At 36.3% G+C, this 25,797-nt stretch overlaps 1 protein-coding gene across 1 annotated transcript in view; it reads right to left on the bottom strand.

Annotated features, from left to right (window-relative positions):
* Gpr149 (G protein-coupled receptor 149) overlaps positions 1–25,797 on the bottom strand; it is a 67,301-nt gene that overhangs the window by 34,312 nt on the left and 7,192 nt on the right. The window contains exon 3 of the mRNA XM_027933601.2: positions 24,469–24,917. Within this exon, the coding sequence (XP_027789402.2) occupies positions 24,469–24,917 (449 nt within the window). The remainder of the gene's footprint in view (positions 1–24,468; positions 24,918–25,797) is intronic.

Raw genomic sequence — 25,797 nt, forward strand, 5'->3', positions numbered from 1 at the left:
AAAGAATAAGACCAGGCAATGAATGTCTAAAGTTTCTTTCTACATTGTTAAGTAATCATGAATAAAAATTAAAACAGTATTAGGTCAAATAAAAGACCTACTTTCTTGTAGTCCTGACTTTCTTCAAGACTTAAAAAGGAAAGAATGTTCTAAATGTAGAAAAATTGAAAGAATTCCTGCTAAAAACTGGAACAAGACAGAGATGCCCTCTTTTACCACTTCTATTTAACATAGTTCTTGAAACTCTAGACAGAGCAATTAGACAGATGAAAGAAATTAAAGGGATACAAATTGGTAAAGAAGAACTCAAATTATCACTATTTGCTGATGACATGATTCTATACATAGAAGACCCAAAAAAATTCCACCAGAAATTTTCCAGAACTGATAAATGAATTCAGCAAAGTAGCAGGATATAAAATCAACACCCATAAATCAAAGACATTTCTGTACATCTGCGACAAATCCTCAGAAAGAGAAACTAGGAAAACCATCACATTTACAATAGCCTCAAACACACAAACAAAAAACCTTGGCAATCAACTTAACGAAAGAGGTGAAAGACCTCTACAGTGAAAACTACAGAACACTAAAGAAAGAAATTAAAGAAGACCTTAGAAGATGGAAAGATCTCCTTTGTTCTTGGATAGGTAGAATTAATATTGTCAAAATGACCATACTACCAAAAGCACTATATAGATTCAATGCAATCCCAATCAAAATCCCAATGACATTCCTCACAGAAATAGAAAAACAATCATGAAACTCATCTGGAAAAACAAGAGACACAGAATAGCCAAAGCAATCCTTAGCAAGAAGAGTGAAGCTGGTGTCATTACTATTCCAGACCTTAAACTATATTACAGAGCAACAAAAACAGCATGGTATTGGCACCAAAATAGACCTGTAGATCAATGTTATAGAATAGAGGACACAGAGTCAAACCCATATAATTACAGTTATCTAATATTAGACAAAGGTGCCAAAAACATATAGTGGAGAAAAGACAGCCTCTTCAACAAATGGTGCTAGGAAAATTGGAAATCCACGTGGTGTAACAAAATGAAATTAAATCTCTCTCTCGCCATGCACAAAACTCAACTCAAAGCAGATCAAGAACCTAGAAATTAAATCAGAGACTTTGCACATAATAGAAAAAAAAAGTAGGCTCAAATTTCCATCATGTCAGATTTAGGCCTTGGCTTCCTTCATAAGACTCCTATAGCACAAGAATTAAAACCAAAAATCAATAAATAGGAGATGACACTCCATGCCCGGAGATCTCTTCTCTGGACACAGCCTTGGTTACGTCAGACATGAATTCCCAAGCTACCTCCAAGGTCGCTGCCACTGAACCAGAAGTCTCCTGTCAATCAACAGCCACCTCACCACTACTGCCATTGTTGCTGTCTCTGATTCCTCTGCTGCCAGCCTGAGATAGCCTGGAGGTCTTCTTTCACAAAAGAAACTGCTGCCCCGGATGCATCTGAAGCCAACACTGCTGCTGACCGCTGGAGATTGCCTGGTGACACTGCCCCCACAGCTGCAGCTGCACTACTGCTGACACACTGCCTGCTGCCCAAAACCACCGTCACTACCACTGCTACTACGGCTAGAGGACTGTTTCAGAGAGATTCCAGGTTTGGTTGCACATGGCTGCACCCAGCTGCACCCATTTGGGGCCACCAGCCAAGGCCTGGGACCCGGATGCTAGCAGGTTTACCACCACAAGAGTCTCTTTCTGGGGATTCCAGCTGGGACCTACAGGTCCAGTGCGGGGGTGCCCGTGGGTTTGGAGGAGCCTGGGGTCTTCCTGCTGAGAGTGCTGTTGGCCTTTGTCTTGCTGCTGCATATCGAGGTTGCTCCTTTGCAGGAGTCTATCCCTGGTGGTCTCTCTGCAAGTGGGAGCAGCATTGAGATCTTGGGACTGCAGTGTGACTGAGCCTGAGGTATCTGAAGCCCAGATCAATGAGATAGAGACTGGGTTTGTGAGCACTGATGTAGGTTTGGTGAGAATCTGTTGAACACTGACAGAGACAGTTCCACTTTCCAGCAAGATTTATTTTATTTTTATTTTTTGATTCACTAATCTCTCTACCATATTTGGAACAGAATGTTTTTTATCCATCAGGTGTGGAGGACAATGATATATGAGTGGTGTTTTGCATTCTTGTTGTGTTCTTATGTCTTTAATTTTTTTCTGTGTTCATATTCTTCCTCTCTCTTGTCTATTTTCTTTCCAACTTTCCCCCATCCAACAGCCAATCTGTTGGCCCTTTTTCCACTCTTCCTGTGAAATTTTATTTCTAGCTTCTCTCTTCCTCCATAGCGAATATTGCATACTACACTACCTCTGTTCTCTCATCCACCATTTGAAATTGTAAATCATTTAAACAAATATTCTGTTTGTACTATAGATAGTTATTGAACTCACCATTTTGATTTAATATGAGAAAGCAGTAGACACCTTAGTGGGAGCTATTAGGTTTAAGGCTATATATTGTGTACACTGGGTGCTATTGATATTGATCTCACCAGTAAAGGCGAAGAGCTGAAAACCTTCAGGGACACTATAGGTCTACAGGGTAGAATTTATCCTGCTTTAGATCCATACTTTTAGATGGGAAAACACATTAACAGCATGAAAAAACAAGGGAATAAAGCACCCCAAGCAAACCAAGATGCTTCAACAACAGAAGCCACTGATTACTCAGTAGAAGAAATGTCCAAGAAGGAGTTCAGATTATGTATAGTTAAATTGATATGTGAAGTAAAGGATACTATAAGGAGTGAAATCAAAGAAAAAATACAGGAAGTGAAAGACCACTTCAATAAAGAGTTAGAGATTGTGAAAAAAAAATGAGCAGAAATCCTTGAAATGAAAGAATCAGAAAAACAAATTATAAATTCAATAGAAAGCATCACCAAAATACTAGGCCACTTGGAAGACAGAACCTCAGACAATAAAGACAAAATGTATAATCTTAAAAGTGGAGTTGAACATGCGGAGAAGATGGTAAGAAACCATGAACAGAACATCCAAGAATTATGGGATAACATGAAAAGACCAAATTTAAGGGTAATTGGAATAGATGAAGGAGTAGAGATACAAACCAAAGAAATGCACAATCTTTTCAATGGTATACTAGCAGAAAATTTCCCAAACCTAAAGAATGGAATGGAAAATCAAGTACAAGATCCTTACAGGACCCCAAATGTACAAAATTACAGAAGACCCACACCAAGACACATTGTAATGAGAATGACTAACACAGAGAATAAAGATAAAATCTTATAGGCTGCGAGAGAAAAAAAAATCAAATTACGTATAGGGGGAAACCAATTTGGATCTCAACTAATTTCTCAACCCAGACCCTCAAAGCTAAGAGATCCTGGAATATTGTATTTCAAGCTCTGAAAGAAAATGGATGCCAACCAAGAATTTTGTATCTAGCAAAATTAAGTTTCAGATTTGAAAATGAAATTAAAACATTCCATGATGAACAAAAATCAAAAGAATTCACAACTAGAAAGCCTACACTACAGAGCATTCTCAACAAAATATTCAATGAGGATGAAGTGATAAAAAAAGTGAAAACCAGAAAAGGGAGGATCTACACTAAAGGGACATTCAACCAAATGGGACACTAAGACAAATCAAAAACCAGAAATAAATCAAAATGACAGGGAATACAAATCATATCTCAATAATAATCTTGAATGTTAATGGCCAACTCATCAACCAAAAGACACAGACCGGCAAATTGGATTAAAAAGCAAGACCCAACAATATGCTGTCTTAAAGAGACTCACCTCATAGGCAGAGACATCCACAGGCTGAAGGTGAAAGGATGGGAAAAAAACTTATCACTCATATGGATTGCATAAACAAGCAGGGGTTTCCATTCTCATCTCGGATAAGGTAGACTTCAAACCAAAGTTAATCAGAAGACACAAAGAAGGACATTTCATACTTCACAAGGGAAGTATATATAAGCAGGACATAACAATTATAAATATTTATGCCCCAAACAATGGAGAATCTATGAACATCAAACAAACTCTTCTCAATTTCAAGAGTCAAATAGACCACAATACAATAGTACTGGGTGACTTTAACACACCTCTCTCCTACTTGTCAGATCTCCCAAACAAAAACTAAATAAGAAAACTATAGAACTAAATAATATAATCAGTAATTTAGACTTAACAACATATATAGAATATTTAAACCATCAAATTAGCAAATATACTTTCTTCTCAGAAGCACATGGCTCTTTCTCTAAAATAGGCCTTATCTTAAGCCACAAAGCAACTCTTAGTTAATACAAAAAATCAGAGATAATACCCTGCATTCTTTCAGACCACAATAGAATGAAATTAGAAATCAACGATAAAATAAAAATAGAGGCTATTGTAACAAATAGAGACTAAATAATACACTATTGAATGATGAACGGACAGTAGAAGAAATCAAGGATGAAATAAAAAAAATTCTTAGAAGTAAATGAGAACACAGAAACAACATATCAAAATCTCTGAGACACTATGAAGGCAGTACTAACAGGAAAGTTTATTGCATTGAGCTCATTCATTAAAATAATAAAAAGTCAACAAATAAATGACCTAACACTACATCTCAAAGCCCTAGAAAAAGAAGAACAAATCAACACCAAAAGAAGTAGAAAACAAGAAATAATTAAAATCAGAGCTGAAATCAAAACAAAAGACACAATTGAAAAAATTGAAAAAACAAAACCTTGGTTATTTGAAAAAATAAATAAAATAGATAAACTCCTGGCCATGGGTTTATCTCAAATTACTAAACTCAAATTACTAAAATACAATATGAAGAAGGAAATATCACAACGGACACATCTGAAATACAGAAGATAATTAGAAACTATTTTGAAAATTTATACTCTAATAAAATAGAAAATATAGAAGACATAGACAAAACATCTAGAGACATATGACCTATACAAACTGAATGAGGAGGTCATACATGATTTAAACAGATCAATTTCAAGTAATGAAATAGAAAATGCCATCAAAAGCCTCCCAACCAAGAAAAGCCCAGGACCAGATGGATTCTCAACTGAGATCTATAAGACTTTCAAAGAAGAATTAACACCAATACTCCTCAAAGTATTCCATGAAATAGAAAAGGAGAGAACCCTTCCAAACTCATTTTATGAGGCTAATATCACCCTGATAACAAAATCAGACAAACACACATCAAGGGAAAAAAAAACCTTCAGATCACTATCCCTGATGAACATAGATGCAAAAATTCTCAATAAAATTCTGGCAAATCACATACAAAAGCATATTAAAAACATAGTGCACCACGACCAAGTGGGATTCATCCCAGGGATGCAGGGTTGGCTCAATATACGGAAATCAATATATATCAACATAATTCATCATTTTAATAGACGTAAAAACAAGTATCATATGATCATCTCAATAGATGAAGAAAAAAGAGTTTGACAAAATACAGCACACCTTCACGTTGAAAACACTAGAAAAACTAGGGATAGTAGAAACATACTTAACATTGTAAAAGCTATATATGCTAAACCAAAGAACAGAATTATTCTAAATGGAGAAAAATTGAAGGTATTTCTAGTAAAAACTGTAACAAGACAAGGATGTCCTCTTTCACTACTTGTATTTAATATCATCCTTGAAACTCAAGCCAGAGCATTAGACAAAGGAAAAAAAATTATAGGGACACAAATAAGCAAAGAAGTCAAACTATCACTATTTGCTGATGATATGATTCTGTATCTAGAAGACCTAAAAAATTCCACCAGAAAACTCCTAGAACTAATAAATCAATTCAGCAAAATAATAAGATATAAAATCAACACCCATAAATCAAACACCTTCCTATACATCAGCGATGAATCCACTGAAAGAGAAGTTAGGAAAATTCTATTTGCAATATCCTCAAAACCAAACCAAACAACAACAACAAAAACAAAAATACTGGGAATCAATCTAACAAAAGAGGTGAAAGATCACTACAATGAAAACTACAGAATACTAAAATTGAAACACAGAAATTGAAGAAAATCTCAAAAGATGGAAAGATCTCCCAAGCTCCTGGTAGGGAGAATTAATATTGTCAAAATGGTCATACTACCAAAAGCATTATACAGATTTAATACAATTCCCATTAAACTCCCAATGACATTCTTCATAGAAATAGAAAAAGCAGTCATGAAATTTATTTGAAAAATAAGAGACCCAGAAAAGTAATCCTTAGCAAGAAAAGTGAAGCAGGAGGCATCACAATACCAGAACTTAAACTATACTACAGAGCTATAGTAAAATAAACAAACAAACAAACATGGTATTGGCACCAAAATAGACTTGTAGACCAATAATACAGAATAGAGGACACAGAGACAAACCCACATAAACACAGTTATCTCATACTAGACAAGGGTTCATTCACTGAATCCTAATCCTAACCCTACATTCACTGGAGAAAAGATAGCATATGCAGTGAAACTGGAAATTGTTACATAGCAAAATGAAATTAAACCTCTATCTCTCACCCTGCAGAAAAATCAACTCAAAGTGGATCAAAGACTTAGGCACTAGAACTGAGATCCTGTATCTAATAAAAGAAAAAATAGGCCCAAATCTCCATGTTGGTCTGAGATCTGACTTCCTTAATAAGATTCCTAAAGTGCAAGAAGTAAAATCAAGAATCAATAAATCTGATGGATTCAAATTAAAAAGATTCTTTTCAGCAAAGGAAACAATTAATAATGTGAGGAAAAAGCCTACAGATTAGGAGAAAATCCTTACCACATGCACCTCTGATAAAGCATTAATCCCTAGGATATATAAAGAACTCAAAAAACTTAACACCGAAAAAACAAATAACCCAATCAATAAATGGGCTAAGAAACTGAACAGATACTTCACAGAAGAAGAAATACAATTGATCAAAAAGTATATGAAAAAGTGTTCAACATCTCTAACAATTAGAGAAATGCAAATCAAAACTACTCTAAGATTTCATTTCATTCCTGTCAGAAGGGCAATCATCAAGAATACAGGCAACATTAAATGTTGGCAAAGAAGTGGTGAAAACTGTACACTCATACATTGCTGGTGGGACTGTAAATTTGTGCAACCACTGTGGAAAGCAGTATGAAGATTCCTCAGAAAACTGGGAATGGAACCACCAATTGACCCAGATATCCAACTCCTCAGTTTACACCCAAAGGACTTAAAATCAGCATACTACAGTAATGCAGCCAGGTCAATGTCTATAGCAACTCAATTCACAATAGCTAGACTATGGAACCAACCTATGTGTCCCCCAGTAGATAAATGGATAAAGAAAATGTGGCATATATATTCAATGGAATATTACTCATCTTTAAAAAAGAGTGAAATTATGGCATTTGCTAGTAAATGGTTGGAATTGGAGAATATCATGCTAAATGAAATAAGCCAATCCCATAAAACCAAAGGCTGAATGTGTTCTTTTATATGCAGATGCTAATTCACAATACAGCAGAAAAGAATAGTGCTACCTTAGATTAGAGAGAAGGAAGTGATGGGAGGGCAGGGGAGGAGATGTGGGGATAGGAAAGATAGTAGAATGAAACATACATTATTACTGTATGTATATATGTGACTATATGACCAATGATTCTGCAACATGTACACTCAGAAGAATGAGAAATTATACCCCATCTATGTATGATATATCAAAGTGCATAAATGCATTCTACTGGCTGGTATAACTAATTAAGACAAATAAAAAATATAAAAAAGGAAAATGTTATTAAAAATTTTTTCCTAGAGAAAAAAAAGAATCAATAAATGGGATGGATTCAAATTTCAAAACTTCTTCTCAGCAAAAAAAAAAAAAACAATCAGTGAGGTGAATAGAGAACCTACAGAATGGGAACAAATCTTTACCACAAGCACATCAGACAGAGCACTAATCTCTAGGATATATAAAGCACTCAAAAATCTTAACACAAAAAACCCCCACAAATAACCCAATCAATAAATGGGCCAGACTCTTCTCAGAAGAGGATATATAATCAATCAGCAAATATATGAAAAAATGTTCAACATCTCTAGCAATTAGAGAAATGCAAATCAAAACTATTCTAAGTTTTCATCTGACCCCCATCAGAATGGCAGCTATCAATAATACAAACAACAATAAGTTTTGGCGAGGATATGGGGGAAAAGGCATACTCATACACTGCTGGTGGGACTGCAAATTGGTGCAGCCAATTGGAAACCAAAATGGAGATTCCTTGGAAAACTGTGAATGGAACCACCATTTGACGAAGCTATCCTACTCCTTGGTTTATAGACAAAGGACTTAAAAACAGTATAGTACAGGGACACAGCCACATTAATGTTTATAGCAGCACAATTCACAATAGCTAAATTGTGGAACCAACATAGATGCCCTTCAGTAGATGAATGGATAGGGAAACTTTGATATATATACACAATATTATTCAGCATTAAAAGAGAATAAAATAAGAGTATTTGCAGGTAAATGGATGGAGTTAGAGAATATAATGCTAAGTGAAGTAAGCCAATCTCAAAAAGACAAAGGCTGAATATTTTCTTTGATATGAGGATGCTGACTCATAATGGTGATGGGCAGAGGGAGCATGGGAGAAATGGAGGAACTTTAGATAGGACAAAGGAGAGGTAATGGAAGGGAAGGGGCTTGGGGGTAGAAAAGACAGTGGAATGAGTTAGACATCATTACCCTAAGTACATGTATGAAGAAATGAGTGATATGAAAATACTTTGTGTACAACCAGTGACTTGAAAAATTGTGCTCTAAATGTGTAATATGAAATGAATTGCATTCTGATGTCACATATAACAAATTAGAATAAATAATAATTTAATAAAAAAGACTATAAGCAACAATAATAGTTGGCAAGGATGTGGAGGAAAAGGCACACTCTTACATTGCTGATAGGACTGCAAATTGGTGCAACCAATCTGGAAAGCAATATGGAGAATCCTTAGAAATCCACCTTAGAATCCTTAGAAACCACCATTCGAACCAGGTATCCCACTCCTTGGTTTATACCCAAAGGACTTAAAAACAGCATACTACAGTAACATAGCCACATCAATGCTTATAGCTAAAATGTGGCACCAACCTATATGTCCTTCAATATATGAATGGATAAAGAAACTGTGGTATAAATACACAATGGAATATTACTCAGTGTTAGAAGAGAAAAAAAATCATGGCATTTGCAGGTAAATTGGTGAAGTTGGAAAATATCATGCTAAGTGAAGTAAGCCAATTCCAAAAAACCAAAGCTAAATGTTTTCTCTAATGGGGGGTGGGGTGGGGGAGCATGGGAGAAATGGAGGAACTTTGGATAGGCCAAAGGGGAGGGAGAAAAAGGGAGAGGGCATGAGGTCAGGAAAGATAGTGGAATGAGATGGACATCATTACCCTAGGTGAAGACACGAATGGTGTGACTCTACTTTGTGTACAACCAGAGAAATGAAAAACTGTGCTCCACTTGTGTACTATAAACTGAAATGCATTCTGCTGTCATGTAAACAAATTAGAACAAATTTGAAAAGGCTAGGTATGGAGCTCAGTGGTAAAGCACACTAGATTCAGTACCAAAAAATACATAAAATTTCTCTTTAAAAAATGATTATCATGTTTATCTCCTTGTAAAATACCTCACAGATTATAATTAAAATGTTCAGCTGTTAGCCTTAAAAAAAAGGAAAGAATGTTGACTCTAAAGTGAAGACCTTGCTGGGAAAGAAACTTCCTTCATGGAGTGGATAAAATTGTGTGGATTTCATCTATCTCTATTTTTCTTGATTTTATCAATTATTTTTTCTTTAAGCTACAAAATAGATTCTTCAGAATGATTATTTCCATCTGTATCTGAATTGAAACCAATATGATCTCCCAATATACACAGCTGAGTGCAGGAAGCTGAGAGGACAATTTATAAAGAAAGAAAGAAACAGCAAAAGCCCTGTAGTCACCATGAGAGGAGGCAAGCAGAATAATTTCCAGAATTGGAATTTGGCTAGAATGGCACATCCAAGCCCAACCACCTCCATATGTCCTCCTGGATCTGAAGTGATCGGCAATGGCCATGACGCATTGTTCCCTGTGGGACTGACTCAAGGGAAGCAGTGTCCCCGTCCAGGGATGCTTCTTCCATCCTCACCACCAGTGGCTTGGCAGGCTGGAGAAAGGCTGGGTAAAGGTGACCTGATCCGTTTTCACCATCTGCTCAAGTGTGGAATTGTGCCTCCTCCCAGTGACAGAGCTAAATGTGACTCCGTTAAAGATGAGAGGAGGAGGAAGGGATCTAATTACTTGGTAACTTTGGTCTATAAAATACGTAGGAGTGGTGCTCCAGCTGGGTTGCTCGTTGGAACCACTTGTTTAGGAATCATCAATGCCAGCGACAACCTGCTGAGATGCTCCTTTGATTGGTCTGAAATGGGGCCTTTCTAAGGTACCTCGTATGATTTTAATACCCAGATGGGGCTGTGGACCACTGGCTGGACACAGAGTGTTTTCCTTTAGCAGGTGCTCTCCAGAGCTCAGGTTCGTGAAGGACAAGTCAGAGCTGACATCTGCAATGTGACTATCTTGTCAGAGATTCAGGATACAATGATTTTCTTACCATCTTTGTAAACTAAGACAAAACAAAGCTAAATCTCATGTAAAAGACCTATTTACAATAATATTAAAAAGCCAGCAAATTTTATGAAACTAATATTTTATACATAAGAACAGCCAGGTCTGGTAACCTCTTTTCCTGCAAATATTTTAAAATCTTCACATCATTTTTTACAATGAATGTTATCATCTTCAACTTCAGAGTAGGCTTGGAATCCTCCTTTCTAATCTCTGCATCCTTTCTTGGAACTAAAATTCTCTTGGACTTGCATCTCTGCATTGGAATCTGAATTCCCTGAGCGTGTTTCCTGAGCTGTCGGCAGCAGCTTTCCTCTGCTACAGAGATTGATGATGCAGTTACTCAGCTAAGACTGTTGGAAATGTTTAAGGGAATGGCCTGAGGTGTTACGTTGGCACTATTATTAGGAAGTATCTGACACCCTGGGTGTTCTTCACAAAGAGCAGAAAAACAGTTCTGTTACTGAAACCTAAGTTACCTCTATGCTGGAGACTGAACTGCACATTGCTTTCACTGACAAGTGTTAATTTATTCGAAAGCATGTAACTGATTCCCACTGCATGCAGACATACAAAACCTCAGGCTTCCCTTCCTGATGCTTCTTTGTTATTGTAGTCACGTGTACATGTCAATTAGTACTGAATCTTCATAGCAGTCCTGGGAGCTTACTAAGGGACAGAGGGGTAATATTCCTTGCCTTAGATGTGATTCACAGGGGTTGTACAACCTGGGGGAGGCTCTTGTGTCCTGCTCAGTATAACTCACTTGTGTTCTCAAAGCCACTCCAATGAACGTGTCCTCTAGTGGAAACCAGTGAGCCTCCTATGCAAACAAAACCAGGATTTTCTTTTTAATGCAATCATTTCCTAGTAAAGTTGTCTTTTGTTTTCTATAGGGGATTGGTTCTAGGACCCAAAAAAACAACTGTTAAGTTTGGTGATTGGTAAATTCAGCTAATTAGTAATTGGTTTCTGCAGGGATTAGTTCCAGGAGGTTGATTCTTATGTAAGGTTGAGTTGAAGTAATATTAGAAAGCAAATAAAATCTATGAGATTAATATTCTGCAGATAAAAATAGCTGGATTCAACCTATCTTTTCCCATAAAGATTGAAAAATTTGTCAGTCATCCTTTGGGAAGTCCTCTAGGAATCCCTTCTGCAGGATTGTCTTTCCGATTGCTCTTTCTACCTGTAGGTTCCAGGGCCCTTCCTACCATACTGCACTGTGTTCTATTGAGTTAGACGATGTAATTTCTGAGTGGGTCCTGCCTCATCTTCACTACAATAAATTGGAAATTGCAAAATTACCTTCCTACGGTCACAGAAGTAAGTTATATATAGTTGATAGGAGTTTTCTAGGTGAGCTTAAAACATCTGAGGGAAATTTAAAGCAACTCAGTAGATTTGGGGAAACTACCTGGGATGTCCATCTGTCCTCTTCCTTCCTTTGTAACCATATTATAGTGATAAAAGAACATACAGAGGAGATAGGCTTCTCTGCATGGGTCCAAGAGAGAGAAGTTGGGCATGGTAAAAGGCCAGAGGCAGAAGATGCTCACTAGAAGCATTTGGACACATTTTACTGATTTATTTCTAACTTCTTTAAATTATGAGATGAACACACACACACACACACCCAATAGTGCACTAAGGGTGCACATGCAGTGTGAGGGAGCATACTCACTCCCTGAGGTGGCCATAGAACCCTGTGAGCACCTCAGGCCCAGGTGGGCCTCTCCCACATGCCCAGGCTCCTGGGACAGGCAGCCACAGCTCTCCTCGTTTTGATCCCTTTTGAGGTATCCCTGAACTAGTGGATGTGACTCTATCTGCTTCCAGGCTTTGTTAACTGTAGCAAAGTTTCTGTGATTTTTATTTCATTTTGTTACTGAAGCTCATTGACATTTTGTGCAGATTTAATTTGTTAAGTTTCATTGCTTTTTAGTTAGGAGTGGAACTAACTTTTAAGGGGCTTGAAGTTTACATGACTTGTATTCTTTAAGAAAAAGAATAGGTAAATCTCCTTTGTTGCTAACTTAATAGATGCATTTGCTCTTGTGAGTACATTCTAGGAGGATTCTAGGAGCCTAGGAGGAGCTCAGACCAGCAGGAGGCCACCAGCTTTGGCCTCACAGGCTTCATAGTAAACACTCTTCTGTGGGCACTCTTCCATGACCAAAAAATCCAACGGCTTATCAATTCTCATTGCTGTTTCTAAACATTTTGACCATTAAAAACCGAGCTATCAGCTATGTAAGCATGCTCTATGGAGCACTGGCTAAGAGAACTCTGAAGATTGGAACACTCTGTGGTTCAGCACGGGAGCCACGAGCCACACGCGGATTGTGAGCACTGGAGCTATGGCAAGGGCAACTGAGTTAAGTGTGGATATTTAACTTTTTAAGAGGTTTTAGTTAATTTAGATTAAAATAACCACATGTGACTCAGGGCCACCATACTGGATAATGCAGTTCTAGGCTGTGTAACTGAAAGTGGCCGAATGAGGCATGCATGTATTTAACTTTGAGACCCTAATAGTCTGTTTTCCAATGTGATTTTAAGAATTTAAAACAAAATAGTTTATATGAATTCCTATTTTCACACATTCTCATCAACTCCTGAAATTGTCAGACTTGAATTTTAGCTCTTCCTGTGGGTGTGCAGTGGTGTGATCTCTCATTGCCATTTCAATGAAGACTTCCTGATTGTTAAAGCTTTATTTAATAAAGGTTATTTTTATGCATTTATGACTATTTGGATTTTCTCTTACATGAAGTACCTGTTTACATCTTTTGTTCTTATTCTATTGGTTTGTCTGCTGCTTTCTTGTTGATTTATTGGTGTTCTACGTAAATGATATATTTTAGATACAAAATCTTTGTTGATTATATTTTTGGCAAATATCCATCTATGGGGAGCTTTTAAAAAATACTCATACACAAATCTCACTAGGGCAATTAAATCAGGCTTTCTGTGAAAGGGATTATGGCATTTTAAAAGTGCTATTAACTTGACCCTATGAAGGGAATGGAGCTGAACCCAGGGTAAGAAAGCACTCTCCAGCCATCAAAACTGTCTCTCTGATGCAGTATATGGTAGTGGATATGTGACCATCTCTGCAGTCAGATGATTTAAATTTGCTCCTAGGCTCTGAGAACTTTAAGCTTAATTTATTATGCCTCAATATTTCCATCTGTAAAATTGGGTGACAGCGTCTACCAATCAAATCAATACAAAATAAGCAATTATACGTAAAGTGCTTAAGTTCTCATGTGAAGCACAGCAAGTGCTCAGTAAGTACTGGCAGTCACATCATCCTTTAATCATTGTCGGTGTCGTCACCATCATTACCACTGTCATTGTCATTGTCCTCTTGTCATTGTTATCATATCATCGTCATCATCATTGTCATCACCATCAATGTCATTATTGTCATCATCATCATTATCACTGTCATCCTCATCATCATGTCATCCTCATCATCATGTCATCATTGTCATCATCACTGTCATTGTTGTCATCATCACTGTCAGTGTAATCCTTGTCATCATCATCGTCATCACCATCATCATCCAAATTTCTAATCAGCCTCTCCACAAACTGGCAGCTAGCAGCTTCCTTAATGGGAGACCCAAGAAACCTTTCCACTGAGGTCAGGAACAAAGTAAGGATGGAGAATCACTCCTCTGACACCATTCACTGTTGTTTCAAAAGTATCAGCCAATGGAGTCAGACAAAAACATTAAGCAAGTAAAAGAACAGAAAAAAAAGAAATAAAACAGTCTCTATAATGACATAACAATGATATGATGTTATACTTAGAAACCCCAGAGAGTGGTAACACTAATTTAAGCAATAATAATTCAGTTAGGTTGCAGATGTAAAATTAAGTCAGAGCAAGATGCAGTGGCCCATGCCTGTAATACCAGAGACATTGAAGACTGAGGCAGAAAGATCAAAAGTTTGTGGCCAGCGTGGGCAACGTAGTGGAACCCTGTCTTAAAAATAGAAATAAAAAGGGCTGGGGCTATATCTCAGTGGTATAAAGCCCCTGGGTTCAATCCCCAATACCACCAAAAAATTTAAGGAAAAAAATAAAATTATCTGGCAATAGTACCCTTACTATACATACACACTAATCAGGTATGGGACGTGGTGGTAGAGAAAACTCAACAGAAACAAAGAAGAATGGATGCTTAGAAGAATGGATTTTGTTAAATTTGGTATTTAACAAAAACATGTAAAATTTATAGGAAGCAAACTTAAAAATGTTTCAGGAGAAAGGCACAAGTGTAGAGTAAAACAGTGGCAAGACATGCCTGGCTCTTGGATAGGACAGCTAGAAATTAAAACACACCCATGGGTTAATTCACATGTTTAACACAATCCTGATTAAATTTTTTTAATGGAGTGAGACAAGTTGAAATTAGATTTGATATGAAAAACAAATATGCAAGACAAGGACTGAAAAAGAAAAACACGCAGGTGACCAACTTGTCCAGGCATGAAAACTCACTGCACCCACCTCTCTAGTTGGAGCGGTGAAACATCAGTAACAAACAGATGAATACAGCGGAACAGAACAGAAAGACCAGAAATAGACCCAAGTAAATATGGATAAGATGAGATCTCAGCTCACTCTGGGTAATGATTGACTTTTAAATAATGGCACTTTCTAATAAATGCTAAACAACCAATGGGAAAAAAGAGAAAATTATATCCATATCTTACACCAAGTACAAAAGCAAAGTCCAAATGGATCTGGAATCCAAATGCAAAAAGTTAAGACTACACAAACACCAGAAGAAAACATGGTAAATTCCTTTTAAGATGGCTTTTTTCTTCTTTCCACATCTTTTATTGGTACATTGTGATTTTACTTGATGATGGGATTTGTTGTTGCACATTCGTCCATGCACACAATACAACAACAAAAAAAATCGGGTCAATATCACTCCCCAGCAGTTTCCTCCTCCCTCCCTCCCTTCCTCCCACTCCTCGTCCCTTTGCGCTACTGATTTCCCTTTGATTTTTAGGAGATTCCTGACCCCCCCCCCCATTTTTCTTTTCTTTTTTTCCTCTCTAGCTTCCACATATAAGAGAAAACATATGACCCTTGACCTTGTGAATTTGGCTTATTTCGCTTAACATAATGGTCTCTAATTCTATCCATTTTCCTGCAAATGACATAATTTCATTCTTTTTAATGGCTGAATAAAAGTCCATTGTGTACATATGCCACATTTTCTTTAGCCATTCATCCACTGATGGACACCTAGGCTGGTTCCATAGTTTGTCTGTTGTGAATTATGCTGCTATAAACATGGAAATGCAGGTACCAGTACAGTATGATGACTTTAATTCGTTAGGATAAATACCTAGGAATGGGATAGCTGGGTCTTGGGGTAGTTCCATGCCTAGTCTTTTGAGGAACCTCCATATTGATTACCATAATGGTTGCACTGTTTTGCAATCCCACCAATAGTTGTAAAAGTGTTCCTTTTTCTCCACATCCTCTCCAGCATTTATTATTATTTATATTCTTGAGTGTTGCCATTCTCACTTGAAATTAGATTTGATATATAAAATGAAGTCTCAGTGTAATTTTGATTTTCATTTCCCTAATTGCTAATGATATTGAAATATTTTCATATATTTGGTAGATATTTGTATTTCTTCTTTTGAGAGGTGTCTGTTGAATTCATTTGTACATTTATTAGTTATTTTTTTTAGTGTAAAATCTTTTGAGTCCTTTATATATTCTAGATATTAATCCTCTGTCAGAAGAGTAGCTAGTAAACATTTTCTACCATTCTATAGGTTCTCTCTTCATATTCTTAATTGTTTCCTTTGCTTTGCAGAAGCTTTTTAATTGGATTAAACTGGCTTTCCAATAAGGACTCAAAATTCAGAGCCAGTTAAAGAAAATATTAATAGTTGTGAATCATCAAAAAACCAAATAACAAGGATGTGGGGAAAGAGGTATACTTTTGCTTTGTTGGTGGGACTGCAAATTAGTATAATCACTGAAAAACAGTATGGAGATTTCTTAAAAGACAAAAATGGAACCACCATGTGTCCCAGCTATGCCATTCTTTGGTGTTGATCCAAAAGAACTAAAAATCAGCATACGACCCCATGAGTTAAAGTCTTGGTCCCCAGCATGATGTTATTGGGAGGTGATGGGTGATTTAAGAGGTAGGGCCTCATCAGAGGCCTTCTGGTCACTGGGGCAATGCCCTTGAAGGGAACAGAGTAATCCCTCTGGACTCTGGGTCCAAAGATGGTAGGTACAGCCTGCTCTCTGTGACAAAGTGTTGATTAGTCAAAACTTTTGATTATCCTGCTACTGTGTATAGCTGGAATCGCAGCCCCTTCCTTTTTCTGTCTTTTGCATCCTGTCCACTTTGTAAGCAGCTTTGTTCCACCAGGCACACCACACCCTGTCGTGCTGCCTCACCACAGGCCCAAGAGCGATGGGGCCTCAAAACAGTGAGCCAAAATAAACCTTTCCTGTTTATAAATTGAAAAAAAAAAAAAAAAAAAAATCAGCATACGATAGTGATGCTTGAGTCCCAACATTTATAGCAGTGCAATTCACAGGAGCTAAGTTATGGAACCAGCCCAGGTGCTGGATGAGGCCAGCTATCTTATCTCGTTCACAAATGAATGGATAAAAAAAAAAATGAGATACACATACACACATACACACTGGAGTTTTACTCAGATATAAAAAAGAATAAAATTATGACATTTTCTAGTAAATGGATGAAACTGGAGAACATTATGCTAAATGAAATCAGCCAGACTTAGAAAGTCAAGGTCAAATGTTTTCTCTCATATGCAAAAGCTAGTGGAAAAAAAAAGGAATAAAAAAGGGATATTGCAAAAAGAGAAGGGATACTAATAGAGTAGAGGAAGGGGGTTGAGAGGAAGGGAGGACGGGAAGACTTGGGAAGCACTGGGGAACTAAATCTACCAAATTATGTGACATCCATGTACAACTATACCCCGAGTCCTGCTTTTATGTATAATTATCACACACAACTCAAATAACAATAGTGATAATATATGAAAAACAAAAAGAAATGAAAAATTGTGCAGAGTTTAAAAAACATTTCATAAAAGAGAAAAAGATTTTAAAAGTCCTTAAGCATATAAAAACATTTCAAATTTATAAGTGAAATTTAAAACAACCCTGAGCTGTCATTTCTCTCCTGTCAAAATAGATAAATTAGAAAGTATGACAGTATTATTGTGTTACACAGATGAGGGTTAAGGACCTCATCACAAATTGCTGGGGGGAATACAAACTGGCATGACCTTCCTGGAAGGGAATCTGGCAATTCCTAACAAAACTGAACTTACTCTTCAACCCAGAAATCTTAATTATAAGAATTATCCTGAAGGTTAGCTTCCAACAGTGTGAAAATACTTATGCACAAAGATAGTCATTGTGATACTTTTTTTAATTGCAAAATATTGCAAGCAACCTAAAGAGAGTGGTTGAATGGATTGCATCATATCACTTTGGATTATTTTATCGCTATAAAGAATAGTGGGGAAGGTCTCTGAACTGGTGTGGAGTGATTTCTTGGATATATTGTTAAGTGGAAAAAGCAAGCTGCAAAAACATGTCTATGTGTAAGAAGGATACACATGTATTTGTAAGGGGAACAGAAAATGTTATTCAAAACGAAGGGAATGGAGTAGAAAACAACTGACCTAAATAACTTTGGAAGATAATGTTTTGGCTATAAGCTATGAAAGATAAAAAGAAGTATACACAACTATAATTCTCTAGTTAATATTTTCTCCAGGGGTGTGGGTTAGCTATTCTAGAACTACTTTTTGTGTTTGCCAGAATTATGCAGGTAAGTAAGAGTTTTCTAAGAATCAGAATAAGAAGTCAAAAATAAGAAAAAGGAAATATTTAGGTGAACCCAGCACTGTGCAATGACAGGCTCTGGAAGCAAGAGACTTCAGGGACAGTGAGCACACCTGCAATCCAGACCTTGGTTTCTCAACATAATCTCCCAACAAAAGAGATCCCTGGAGACGTGGTTAATTCTAGGTCTGGGTTAAGGAAAATACAAGATGTGGCTTTTCTTACCTGCCAGCAAGTAAAGAAATGGTCAAAAGATGATAATGGCTTGCTGAAGGCCATTAGAAACCAACATGAAAGACTTCCCTGTGGCTAGATGTAGGAAAACATTCTACATCTAGAATGATGTAGTAATGTTTAAGAATAGTAACAGCATGACTTACATCTTATAGATTAGAACAAATGCCTGTGGGTACATACTGACAAATAACTAAGAGAAGAAGAAAAGACAGCTTTCCCTTACAGTAGAATTCTAACAATCAGCACAGAAGAAATGATAGAAATAGGAAATTACTCTCATAATTGTTGCAGGAAAGATTCATCAATAAATGGGCAAAAGTTAGTAGGCAAGAGTATGATATGAAACAATATTTGCACCTTATCAAAATATTTCCCCACAAGAGATTTATAAATTTAAAAGGAAAAAAAATAACATGGAGGAATCTGGCAGACACCACCTTTATACAGTGATCAAAGCTTATGGAATCATTGTAAGACATACCAGCATCATGTACTTCTTGATAGGACGCACCAGTTAAGGCTAACATATTTATGTTATTCTTACCCAAAATGCACAAACTCAATTTGATCAATAGAAAACAAATAACAGTCACAAATTGATGAATGATCCTAAAACTGACCAACAAAACAAACTGGCCAGTGGTCCTCCAGAGCATCAAAGCCATGCATGACAGACAGACTGGGGAGCTCTTATAGGCTGGGGAGAACAAGGAGCCATAAGAACATAAGGATATGTGATGAGGGATTAGATCCTGGGCCAGAAAGAGACATCAGCAGGACAATGGCAAAACTGAAATAAAGCCTGTAGTTAATTTTCTGATAATTGCGTTGTTATTTTGTAACAAATTAACAATTAACTAACAATTAGTGGAAACTAGATGATGAATATGTTGGAACTTTTTGTACTATTTTTTGCAACTTTTTTGTTGAGTCTGAAATTAGTTCACAGTAAAAGTATTTAAAAATATAGCAAGTTCCCTGTCACTTGAGTTCAAATAGGAGGTAACCAATCAATAGAGAGTTGTAGAAGAAATTCAAGGCATAGCCCGGTGGTTTGTTAGCCTTTAAGTTCTCCTTAAGCCATGAGATTTCTTCAAGAACATTAACAGAATTCTTGGTTTATAAGGGCAAATAGAGGGTTCTATATGAGCTTTGATCCAGTGCTAATCCCTTGACTATAGAAAGTGAGCTGCTAGCTCATCACAGCCAATGGTACACAATCTGAGGATCACAACATGCATTATGAAATAGTTCAGAATAAAATTATCTTAGTTTTCACTTCCAAGACGTTACATACTTGAGAACAAATACACATTTATTGACGAGTGTTCAGTCTTATACAAGATAATGACACAAAGCATTTCAACAGGGCCGGGGTTGTGGCTCAGTGGTAGAGCACTTGCCTCGTATATGAGACGCTGGGTTCCATTCTTAGCACTGCATACAAATAAATGATTAAAATAAGGGTCCATCAACAACTAAAAAATATTTTTTTAAATGGGATTTCAACAATTTAAATGAGGTGAAAATTAAACTACTGAGTGTAGATAGGACACACCTGTTAAGGCTAACATTCCAAAATAGTATTTGCAGTATGGTCCCATTTTTGTCAAAGTTAAAATACATGTATAGGAAACAGCCTCATGTTTTATAGGACAAAATATAAACAGTGGTTAAGTCTGTGCAGTGGAAGAAAGTGATTTTCTCTTTGCTTATCAATGATTTCTAAAATTTCCCCAATAAAAGTGAAAATAATAAAAATTATTAATGTTTTGAAAGAAAGCAGCACGACAATTTTTTACTTCTCTAGATAGTGAGTAATGAACTAAGCACTTCAGATGAGTAGAGGTAGCTAAGAATAACACGTCTATACTCCGGATCATCACTTGTGTTAGGATGACTTGGTAGAAACTACAAATGGGAGGTGATAAGAGAACTTTTCTGTGACCATTTCAGTTGAAATAATGTCAATAATCACTCAGAGACAATTTCAAGCACTGGTAATTATTAATGTAATAATGTCACAGGAAACACTAACATCCTATGCCTGATTCATTTTATTAGTAGTTTTCTTTTAAAAGTGAAAAGAGAGGAAGTACTTTTATAAGGGGGAGGAAAAAGAACTATCCACTGGGATTTTTTTTTGGTCTTATTTTATCGTCATATATGAAATGGAAAGAATTAATTTTGTCCTTCTCTTTAAACTGACATCCATTCTCCAGGGATCAGAATATAACACAGTGCTCCTTAAATTTTCCTGTGTGAACCAGCTTGGGAATTTTGATGACACTGGTCTTGGGTGGAAGCACAACTTTGCACAGGAATCCTCTGGATGTTTTCTAGCACTCTGGATCTTGGGCCTAATCTATACTTACTGGATCACAATCTACATTTTTCCTAGGATCTCCATCTGACCTGCATGCACATTAAAACTTGAGAGGCTCTGGTCTAAAGAACTCAGACAGTCCAGCTGACTTTGGGTCTCTCTCTAGTTTCCTATGAAAATTAGTTCACAAAATAATGATACTTTTAAAAGATCTCAGAACCTGAAGCTGGCACTGAACTCTACTAGCAAATGAGAAAGCTTAGCTTCGCCTTGTAAAAATGTTTTTAGATAGTTAAAACATTTCCCCTAAAATAAAAATAAAATTTTCCTTGATTTTCAGGTGGCTTTCATATTTGTTTTTATTGGCTTTAATTGGCTGAATTAAAATTTTTGTGGTGAATTCAAAGCCCATCATTTATTGACACATCCTGTCTCACTTGAGGACTGCTTCAGAATCTGCTTTTTAACCCTCCTGGTGACCTTTCGTCTCTCAGATACTGTGATGGTAGGATTAAAAACAGCTTTAGGTGGCATAACTGCTTTAGGTGGCATAATATAACTGCCACCTAAAGATTAGATTTTCAGGGCCTTGAACATGGTAGGCAAGTGTTCTACCTCTGAGCCACACCCTCACCCCACATTAAAACTTTCTCACAGAAGGATGGGGCAACCTGACTATTCTTCCTGAACATTTTAGTGGTGAACCACTTCTGATTATACCTACTAGAAGGCCAAAAAGAAGCCAATTGTGTGCCAGGTTTAATACTGAATTTCAATCTTACAGACACCCTCATATTGGATCATATTTAAATCCATGAAGGCCATTCTACTACTATCAGTTTTATACAGTAACTTTCACCTGATATTCTCACTTCTACTATGAGTTCCAACAAGATTTGCTGAGAATTTACTTACTAACATAAAAATTAAGCAAAGTATATTGCAAAAATAAAGCTCATGAAATACATTTAAAATCAAATACACTATTCATTGTAGTAACATTAGATACAAGCTGAAAATTTGAGCCTAAATATTTGAAAGTTACAAATACAGAAAATCAATAGGTAGTGTTTTTTCATAGAGTAAATGCAGTGCCTGCTAAAGCTTGATCTATCATTCCCTGTACTATGTATGTTGTTTTCAGAGCAAAGAAGCCACTTGGAAGAAAAGCTAAAAATGAAAGTGCTGACTCACCATGTACTCTCTCTCACCTGAGATCTGCTGCTCAAAATTATGTAAGAGTTAAGTTTTCTTTTCCTTTTTTTTTTCATCCTTAGGAAAAGTTCTCATAAGTTTTGAAAATGTTTGGTAAAATTTATAAAATTTTTAAACATTTTATAATTTGATTTAATGCTAACCTTAAAGATCATAGGCAATTTTGATAAGGGAGTCATCCATGAGCTTGTAGTTTAAGGATTTCTTACTATTGTAAAATCTATGATAATATTCCATCTAACTTCATCAAGACTTCTACAGAGATTTTTTTTTTTATTTTTTGGATATTGCATTATCTATTTACCACTAGTCATTTTTTTTCCTATAGGCACCATTTTTGGATAAATTTCTTGTTTATCACTGATGTTAAAATATTAATTATTTAGTAAACAAATCATTAAAGTTGTAAGATTATATATATTGAGCAAAGTTTTCTATTTCCACACATCATTTTATATTTTGATTTAAAGAGGGTTTGGGGCGAGTTGTACTTCATTATTCTCATAGAACAATATACTTTCACGTAAACAGGATTTGACTGTTTCACATTTTTCTAGGTATAGTTGATTGTTTATAATTTCCAAACTATAAATAAGATTTTAAAATGAGGATTATGTATTGTGATCTTTGACATGATAATTTCCAATTTTTAAATTTTGTTTGTTTTGGTATGAGAGATTGAATCCTGGAGCAGTTTACCACTGAACTACATCCTCAGCCCTTTTTGTATTTTGATACAGGGCCTCAATAAGTTGCTAATACTGGCCTCAAACTTGGGATACTTCTGCCTCAGCCACCCGAGTCACTGGAATCACAGGTGCCTGTCTAAACCCCAGTGTTCTGAAAAAATATAAATTGAGTTGTTTAAAGTAATGTCAACTGAAAAAAAAGTCCCAGCAGACTGTATATAGTATACTATCACCTTTAGAAGGCTAAAACTTAGAAAATCTAAACACTGTATTGTGCTAGAAGTACAAACATGTGTGATAAAATAAGCAGGAAAAAAAAGTATGAGCAAGATCCATGAGTGCTGTAACCTCTAAGGGGTCTGCATGAGAATGGTTATAGGGGAACAGCTCACAAGGTAGCTGCAAATTATTGGAACACACACACACACACACACACTTCATCATGAATATCACTTAATTTTTAAGTGCTAGAAAACCAGCAGGTTTAGATTCTTCAGGAACAAATTAATGATGAGAATGTAGGAATCCCCTCTGAGTTGAGGGACTGTATGGAGCACTGTATTCTTTGACTACCATTTTCCAATATATATTTCAATTTATGACAAATATTTACTGATTTCTTCTGAGATTCCTACTGGCTAAACAGTGTGCATGATCATCTTTTCTAATAATGTGTTTTGTGTAGTTTGTTTTACTATTCCACTGACTTCTTAAATAGTGATATTAGAACAATAACAGTTCTGCTTACACTGCAGGAGAAAAGGAAATCTTAGATCATCCTGCTCGTATTCATAGTCAATGAGATGTGGTCACAATTTAGATCAATGAATGTGTTATTCCTAGCAGAATATTTCTGTAATTATATTTTTGATTATGGAGACTCAGTGCAAGTAGACACTTGGCAAGGCTTACAATGGCTCAGAAGAATGTTCTGGAATAAATCATTTTGTTCATGCTGGGTACTGGATAGACTAGTTTTTGCAAGACTTAGAGGCAAGCTATGTTATTACTCAGATCAGTAAGGACAAGCCTCCATATTACTAGTTGCATAAATATTTTCCTTCAGAGAAAAAAGAAAACCTCTCCTGGGATTTGTGAGGCAGCTTTGGGATGGAGAAGAGAAAAATAAACCCTACAAGTTAACTAATTTAACTAATTAACTCAGAAGCATGAGTTCTGAGAGTCTAGTCTGAATTTAAGCAGATCACTTGGGGTTAAGGTAAAATGCTTCACCCTTCTGGAAGCACCTTGAACTCTGTTTATTCCAAAGGTATAGATTTTGAATGAAAATGTAAAACTAACTTAAAAAAATTAAAGACTGATTGAATGAAAGCAGATCTAATGATTTTCACATCTCTTGTATTCGGTTTCTCTTTTAACACCTCAGGAAGAACATCTACTGTACCTGGCGAGGAGTCCTCTCTGATTTGCTTCTGCACCACTCCCAGTCTGAGAGGTCTGGCTTCTGATTCTCTTCATGAGAAAGTCTTCTTTCTGGGCCTTCAGAGAAGGTGGTTTCTTCATTGTCAACACCACCTCCTGATCTCTCAGAAAATGCCCCCTTTCCTTGGTCAGAACCTCCCTGGGCCTCTGCAAGGTCAGCACTGCTGCATTTCTCCAAACTGCTGACTCTGTCGCTGTCCAGAGAGGGTGTGGTGCTGATCTGCACTTTGATGGCATTGAAGATCCTGGGGTTGTCTCTCTGAGAGTCTAGCACAGTCGCGCACTCAGGGTTCATCAGGTGGTGACAGGATGTGGAATTTTCATCATCGTCATAGTAATCCCCACGTGCTAGCTTATAGATCCCATAGCTTTGTTGGAATGACAGATTGAATTCAAAGCCTCTCCTCTTGGCTAGGTGAAAATGAGAAAAAAAATCCCACAGTTAGGTGGATATAAACAACCCTTGGGTGTACATGGTGAGTAACAATAGGAAGTGCTTTCAACAAGATTGCTATCTAACTGACTATTTTCAGTTACTTCTTGTCAATTATGTGAAACAATTATTCCTTACAAAATGCAGCCGTCTTATCTCTGGTCTAATTTTCCTCCATTGCACATGAAGGGGCTTGAATTACATACAATCTGAAGAACTCCTTTATTCTTTAGGATAATCCACATAGCAAAAATTTAGCCATAAATTAGGAATCTCTCAAATAGATTCAGTTTTAGATTTTTGGTCCATCAATTCTGAAATTCATTTATTTTGGAATATAACATATTGTGTTAATTATCAAGTAACATTAAGATTACATGTTATTCAGTTAAGAATGCCACAAACAGATATAATTGCTTTAAAACTTTTGCTGTATAACACTTCTGACATTTGTGTGACTATGAATGCCTGTATTAAAAATTATACCATGCTGCCATGCGGCTTTTAAACTTTTTTAAAATAGCGAGTACATTTCTTATACAAATCAGTTTGGAATAGTTGGCTAAAAAAGTGAATGGATGTATATCTCTGTGACCTGAAGCATTTAACAGTATGTACAGAGCTGATTAATTAGCAGGAATGTAGAAAATCTAAATAATGATTTAAATAAGGTAAAATATTCTAGAATTTTAGACATAATGCTGTTAGTGAGTACGATGCAAAATCTTAGTAGAATAACAAGACTGTGGCAGAAAGTGATAAAATGTTTGTGTGTGAATGCCATTCAATATTAGGTAATATATTTTAAGAAAAAGTTTTAGCCAAGTGGTAGACAAAATGCAATTTAATACTTTAGTT

Source organism: Marmota flaviventris, chromosome 8 (assembly GCF_047511675.1).
Source record: "Marmota flaviventris isolate mMarFla1 chromosome 8, mMarFla1.hap1, whole genome shotgun sequence".
In the NCBI taxonomy this organism is placed as follows: Eukaryota; Metazoa; Chordata; class Mammalia; order Rodentia; family Sciuridae; genus Marmota; species Marmota flaviventris.